At 43.5% G+C, this 7,548-nt stretch overlaps 1 protein-coding gene across 1 annotated transcript; it reads left to right on the forward strand.

Moving 5' to 3' along the window:
• Positions 1–4,236: 4,236 nt before the first annotated feature.
• LOC144658057 (uncharacterized) lies at positions 4,237–7,081 on the forward strand. Its single transcript, XM_078518382.1, has 2 exons — positions 4,237–4,300; positions 5,634–7,081. Exons 1-2 carry the CDS (start codon positions 4,237–4,239, stop codon positions 7,079–7,081), a joined length of 1,512 nt encoding a protein of 503 aa, XP_078374508.1.
• Positions 7,082–7,548: the final 467 nt, after the last annotated feature.

Below are 7,548 nucleotides of genomic sequence, written 5' to 3' on the forward strand. Positions count from 1 at the left end.
TAATTCTCGGTGTGAAGGATGATAGAGTTCGTGAAAAGCTTCTTGGAAAGCGAGACCTCGATCTCGATAAAGCCATCGAAACTATCAAGGCAAGTCAAGTTACTCACGACCGAGCGACCGAAATTTCAGAAGAATCTTCAGGACACGAAGATATTAATCGAGTGAGTCACAAACCTCCGTTTAAAAACAAGCGCCGGAAAACGCCGCCTCCCAAGCTTCCGTCGCCAAACAAGGGACCTCCCAAGCTGAAAGAGTGTTTGTTTTGTGGTGGTAAACATGCACTGGAAAGGAAATTGTGCCCGGCCTCTGGTCAGAAATGTAAGAAGTGTGGTAAACAAGGTCATTTTGCAGTCAAGTGTCATGGCAACTCAGAAGGTGCGAAAGTTCACATGGTCGAAGAAGAATTTTACATTCATAGCATCAGTGGTCAAGATCAAGCTCTCGTTTCACTAACTGTCAATGATTCAGCATCAGTGACATTTCAAATTGATACAGGTTCTACTGCAAACATTTTGCCACTGCAGGATTACATCAGGGCAACAAACGATCACAGCAAAGCTAAAATTGTCCCCAAGGACATTACACTGGTTATGCATGATCTCTCGAAGCGAAAGGCACTTGGTTTTGCAAGGTTGAAAGTGGAACATAATGGTAGTAAGCATGAACTGAATTTTGTCATTGTCGACCAGATGGTCACACCGTTGCTTGGTTTGCAGTCATCAAAGGGGATGGGTCTTATTAAGATTATGGTCTCTAGTGCTGATACCCCTATCAATAATGTAGTTGAAGCCCCAAAACAAGATCCAGCAGTTTCTGAGGATGTCACCAATGATCCTGTGCTTAGTCCTTTTGTTGATGTGTTCCAAGGCATTGGCTGTTTACCCGGGGAATACAACATCCAGCTGAGTAAAGATGTTCACCCTGTTGTTCACCCCCCACGAAGAGTGCCTGTTCCTAAGAAAGAGGCAATGAAGACCGAGCTTGACAAGATGGTTGCCAAGGAGATTATTACTCCAGTTACAGAGCCAACTGACTGGGTGTCGAGTGTCTTAGCAGTCCCCAAGAAGGATGGATCGGTTCGCATTTGTCTAGATCCCAAAGATTTGAACACTGCCATTAAGCGCTCTCATTACCCTTTACCGACAGTTGAAGATGTCACAACTCGTCTCACAAATGCCAAAGTGTTCAGTGTGTTTGATGCGAAAAGTGGATTTTGGCAAGTGAAACTAACTGAGCAATCAAGCTTTTACACCACTTTTAACACCCCCTTTGGCCGCTTTCGTTGGCTAAGAATGCCATTTGGCATAAGTTCTGCGCCCGAGATATGGCAGCGGAAGATGCATGAAGCAATTGAGGGTCTCCAAGGAGTGGAAGTTATCGCCGATGATTTCCTGGTTTGTGGATTTGGAGACACTGTCGATGAAGCAGTAAAGGATCATGATCAGAATTTAACGGCTTTCCTTCAAAGATGCCGTAAGTTGAATCTGACACTTAATCTTCAGAAGGTTAAGCTTCGCCTATCAGAAGTACCATTCATGGGTCATCTACTCACTGCTGATGGTGTGGTGACCGACCCAAACAAAGTTCGTGCCATACGTGACATGCCAACCCCGACAGATGTCAAATCCCTGAAGCGATTCCTTGGCATGGTTACTTACCTGGCTAAGTTCTTACCAAACCTGTCCAGTGTCTGCGAGCCGTTGAGACGACTGGAGCTTAAGAATACTGAATGGTGTTGGCTGCCTGTTCATGATGAAGCTGTCCAGAGTATCAAGAATCTTGTTTGTAAAGCTCCAGTGTTGAAGTTTTACGATGTCAATCAGGAAGTCACAATCGAAAGTGACGCATCACTTTCTGGACTTGGCGCCTCCCTACTTCAGGAGGGTCAGCCAGTTGCATTTGCCTCTAGAGCCCTAACTCCAGCAGAAGGTCGTTACGCGCAGATTGAAAAGGAGCTTCTCTCAGTCGTGTTTGCCTGTGAGCGATTTGATACGTACCTGTTTGGTCGAGATGTGGTACACGTTAAAACAGATCATCAGCCCCTAGAAGCTATCTTCAAGAAGGACCTTGGCTCTGCTCCCAAGCGTCTCCAGCGGATGCTGCTGCGTCTACAGCGATACAACCTTGATGTAAAGTACCAAAAAGGAAGCTCGATGGTTATGTCAGATCCCCTGTCCCGAGCCTATCTAGATGAACCTCCCACTCAGACCGAGTACTGTAGTGAGTTAGAGGCGATAGTACTTACAGAGGATCTTCCCATTTCAGAAGCACGACTATTGGAATTCAAAGAAGGCACAGCCTCAGATGAAAACCTTCAAATTCTTATGTCAGTTGTCCTAGAAGGTTGGCCTAGCACTCCCGATGAAGTTCCAGCAGAGGTCAAGCCATATTTTCAGTTTCGAGATGAAATCACAGCTCAAAATGGTTTGCTGTTCAAGGCTGAGCGTCTTATTGTACCTGCCAAGCTAAGAAAGGAAATGATGGAAATGGTTCATTCGTCTCATCTCGGTATCGAGGGATGTCTCAGACGAGCTAGAGAGGTGTTTTACTGGCCACGTATGAATGCTGAGTTGAAAGACTTCATTCTCAAGTGTGATATTTGCAACTCCTTCAAGCCAGAGCAGCCTCGAGAACCGCTAATGCCCCATGAAATTCCATCAAGGCCTTGGCAAAAAGTTGGCACAGATATGTTCTTCTTTGATGGGCGTCAGTACCTGATTACAGTTGATTATTACTCCTCTTTCTTCGAGGTTGACAAGCTTGAAAAGACAGACTCCAGAACAGTTATTGCAAAGTTGAAAATGCATTTTAGTCGTCATAGAATTCCGGAGGTTGTAATCTCCGACAACGGACCACAGTATTCTTCTGCTGAGTTTGCAAAGTTTGCAAATGACTGGCACTTTCAACACATCACATCCTCTCCGCGCTATCCCCAAAGTAATGGAAAGGTCGAGAGTGCTGTGAAAATCTGTGAAAACCTAATGAAGAAGGCAGCGTGTGGAAAGTTTGACCCGTACCTTGCTCTTCTAGACTACCGCAACACGCCCACAGAAATTGGTTCATCCCCAGCACAAAGGCTGTTCAGCAGAAGAACACGCAATTTGTTACCTCTGTCAAGTAAACAACTACAGCCTAACACACTTCCCCCACAAGCTGTCCAAGACAAGCTGATTAACTCTAAACAGAAGCAGGCTTTCTACTACAACCTGAAAGGAAAAGCATTGCCTGAGTTGCAACCTGGACAGACAGTCAGGATGAAGAAGCCAAAAGAATCTACTTGGACAGAAGCTGTTTGCAAGAAAATGATTGGCCCACGTTCCTATGTTGTTGTATCGGGTGGCCAAACGTACAGGCGAAATCGCCGACAGCTGCGATCAGTGCCACAATCAGTTTCTCCAGCTATTGTGCAACCAGCATTTGAGCCACTGCGATCATTGCCACAAGCAGATTCCCCATCTGTTGTGAAACCTGCAGCTGAACCTCTGCCTGTTGTGAAACCTTCAGCTGAACCTCCGCCTGTTGTGAAACCTGCAGCAGAGCATGTGGAACTTGCATCCAATCCGACTGTTACAAGGAGTGGTCGTATTGTGAAACCACCAGCCCGTTTTCAGGACTTTACTACTTAGACCTGTTAGACATTTTTATTTGGAACTCTGATTCATTGTTGAACATGTACACTGTTGTTGTTTTTATTACTAAGGAACTCAGTCGCTTTTTGTGCGAGAACTTTGTGAGACACTTTCTTTACAAAGGGGAAGATGTTGTGATATTGAATAAGTTTGCATAATTAAGTTTTGCACGTGACTAAGATTGTTATGTAACCGCGCCTCGCTCTCGCGTGGTCTTGTTCGTCAGCCATTAAAAGTTGTTGTGTTAGCTTGGACTCGGCGTCTTTACGTTGATCGTAACACCCTAGGCCGAAAAAATACAACGGAAAAGCATTTTGGATTGGCCCATAAGTATAATGATCATCTCATCTAACTCTATTAAAATGGTGCGAACTCAAATGGCCCGACAATGTAAAAACTCAAACGGAAACCACCACCTCCCCCTTTGTCCAAAAAGGACAACTGTGAAAGAATTCTGGATATAGTACACTCAGATCTGAAATTGATCAACTCATCATACACTATAATAGTGTCATTTTTTTAACCAACAGGGTTTAGTAATTCTACATAAAGTGCAAATGCTACCAACTAACTCTTTCTGGGTCAAAAAGTGTCTCCCTCTGGAAAAATGTCGAATGGGCCATCAGCTGAAATCGATCAGCTTATCGAGTGCTATCACTGTGAGAAATTTGGTACTTCGTACTAAAAGGATGCGAAATTTTGCCATAAAGCTCCAATGCTACCCCCCCACCCCCTGGGTCCAAAAGTTGGCCCCCTGTAAGAATTCTGGATGGGACTATATCTGAAATCGATCAGCTTATCAAATTCTATCACTGTGCCAAATTTGGTGCTTCTTACTCAAAGGATGCAGTAAATTTGCCATAAAGCCTAAATGTTGCCCACCCCACCCCTTGGGTCCAAAAGATGTCCCCCCTGACAGAATTGTGGGTGGGTCTTTATCTGAAATTGATCAGCTCATCAAATACTATCACTGTGCCAAATTTGGTGGTTGTTACTCAAAAGATGCAGTAAATTTTGCCATAAAGCCCAAATGTCGCCCACCCCCACCCCCTGGGTCCAAAAAATGTCCCCCCTGACAGAATAGCGGATGGGCCTATATCCGAAATCGATCAGCTCATCAAATACTATCACTGTGCCAAATTTGGTGCTTCTTACTCAAAGGATACAGTACATTTTGCCATAAAGCTCAAATGCCACCAACCCCCACCCCCTGGGTCCAAAAGATGTCCCCCCTGACAGAATTGCAGATGGGCCTATATCTGAAATTGATCAGCTCGTCGAATACTATCACTGTGCCAAATTTGGTGCTTTTAAAAAAAATCGCACAATTATTTCACCATATTGCCGGACTAAATATAAATTTGAAAACTTTACGCGCAAGTCCTGCTGACTGTTTTGCGTTTTGTATATGCCACTATATGGTTTAGTTCAGGCAAGACCATGGTTTCGATCCTCCATGTGGATCTCATCAGTTGCCGGTATTTGGTTTTCTTTAGTTGCTAGCGCAACTTGTTCATGTGCGAGAATGTTAGACATTCTGCGGCTTGGCACAAACTGTTGGTGGTGTTAACCCTTCAGGGGCGGATCGAAAATGTCTGGTTTCTATTGGCTAACACAGGTACAAAAACAGTTTGGATGCAGGGGACCACGCAACGAAGAAAAAACTGCTTGGCTTCTCTGCTGCCGGATCTCTTGTTCAAGAAATGCTCGTACCAGACGTCACTCTAAGTGCTTATAAAACCAAATTGATTGCAAGGCTGGTACAACGGCAGGAGGGCAAGATTTATTGGCCAATATTTCAACTAGCAGAGCTAGTCTTCTTCAGGGCCAGTACTATAATATAAGAAAAATAACGGCTCTAAAATTTGAATTTGGATAATACAATGTGGGTTAATGTTTAACTAATACAGGTTATATAAAGATATACGGTGACAAGATATAAAAATTGAAAAAAACAAAAATAATGAAATTGTCAATGTTCATTTCTACGGTTAATACCATTAGGCGCAAGTAAACCAACACGCATCCGTGACAATCTAACTCGCAGAGAAAGACAAGCCCTCAAAAAACTACGAAAACGAACGGATATTGTAATCAAACCTGCTGATAAAGGATCTGGCACTGTAGTTATGGACATACAATTATATTTAAACGAATGTTACAGACAACTAAACAACCAACAGTTCTATAAGAGAGAAAAGAAAGATCCCACTGATCACATAACTGGAAGAGTTAAAAAATACCTCAAGGGGCTACTAAAAGATAACATCATAAACAAAGAAACTCACCGCTACTTAACACCTCAAGACCCTAAAGCTGGCCGTTTCTATATTTTGCCTAAAATTCACAAACCTGGAAACCCTGGTCGTCCCATCGTCTCAGCAAATGGACACCCTACTGAAAAAATATCCGAATTTGTTAGTTATCATCTTAATCCTTTGGTACAGACGCTTCCTTCCTACATAAAGAACACCACTGATCTCCTCAACAAACTCAATGATATTGACACCCTACCTCCCAGTACCATCCTTGTCACCCTCGACGTATCCTCTTTATACACGAACATCCCGACTAACGAAGGTATTAACGCATGTAGAAGAGTCCTAGATCAACGAACGGACAAATCTATTCCTACTGAAAAACTCTGTGATCTTATGCGTATCATTCTAACCATGAATAACTTTGTCTTTAACGGTGAACATTTCATTCAACAACATGGCACAGCAATGGGCACAAGAATGGCACCTGCCTTCGCCAATCTTTTCATGGGGGATTTTGAGAGGAAAGCCCTTGAAGGTTATACAGACAAACCCTTACTCTGGTTCCGATACATTGACGACATTTTGATGTTTTGGACACATGGAAACGAAAAGCTCGATGATTTCATTGCCTACCTTAACAGCATCCATCCCACTATAAAATTCACAAGCGAACGTTCAACCACCTCTATTTATTTCTTAGACGTAAATATCCAACTGGAGAATGGTAAAATAGAAACTGACCTTCATTGCAAGCCTACTGATAAACACCAGTACTTGCTTTACTCCTCAAGTCACCCGTACCACACCAAAAAATCAATACCCTACAGCCTCGCTCTCCGCCTACGCCGTATTTGCTCCAAAGACGAATTCTTCGAGTGCCGATCTAAAGAGCTACAAACCTACCTCACAAAACGAGGATATAAAAACCGGTTCGTAAAAAGCCAAATATCAAGAGCTAAACTAATTCCCAGAGAAGACACTTTAAAAGAACACCTTCATGAAATCAAGGAACCTAGCCGAGTGCCATTTATCCTCACTTATAACCCAGCCTTACCTAACATCAACAAAATCTTGCGAAAGAAACAGCCCATTCTCCATTCCACAGAACGCTTACACGAAATCTACAAAGAACCACCTGTTGTAGCTTACCGGCGATCACCTAACCTTCGTGACCAATTAGTTCGCGCGTAACTCAAGCAGCCAGTAAACGCCCCACTCAACCAACCTAGTCAACCTCATGGCACCTTCCGCTGCAACTCGAAACACGGATGTCTCACCTGCCCCCACATTGAAAATGGCAGAAGAACATACACTTTCAACAACACGGGAGAAGTGCGAGAAATCAAGCATCGCATAACTTGCAAATCTTCAAACTTAACTTATATGATAGAATGTAACAAATGTAAGAAACAATACATAGGGGAAACTAAACGTAGTATCCGTGAAAGATTCGCTGAACATAGACAAGCCACGAACAATCCCAGACACGCTAACGCTTCAGCAGCAGTACCTACGCATTTTAATCTACCTGATCACTCTATCCAAGACATGACACTCATTCCTTTGGAACTCCAACCGACAAATAATGCATCCCGCAGAAAGGCTAGAGAGGCCTACCTGATACACAGAGGCCAAACACTTGCGCCTAATGGTATTAA

The sequence above is a fragment of the Oculina patagonica genome, chromosome 6 (assembly GCF_052425735.1).
Source record: "Oculina patagonica isolate OP01 chromosome 6, crgOcupat, whole genome shotgun sequence".
Classification (NCBI taxonomy): Eukaryota; Metazoa; Cnidaria; class Anthozoa; order Scleractinia; family Oculinidae; genus Oculina; species Oculina patagonica.

Bases quoted from the DNA above. Each gene is read 5' to 3' on its own strand.
- LOC144658057 (XM_078518382.1), top strand. From the start codon at position 4,237: ATGTCGAATGGGCCATCAGCTGAAATCGATCAGCTTATCGAGTGCTAT. The intron at 4,301-5,633 runs GTACTTCGTACT...TAATACCATTAG, and splicing joins CTATCACTGTGAGAAATTTG to GCGCAAGTAAACCAACACGC.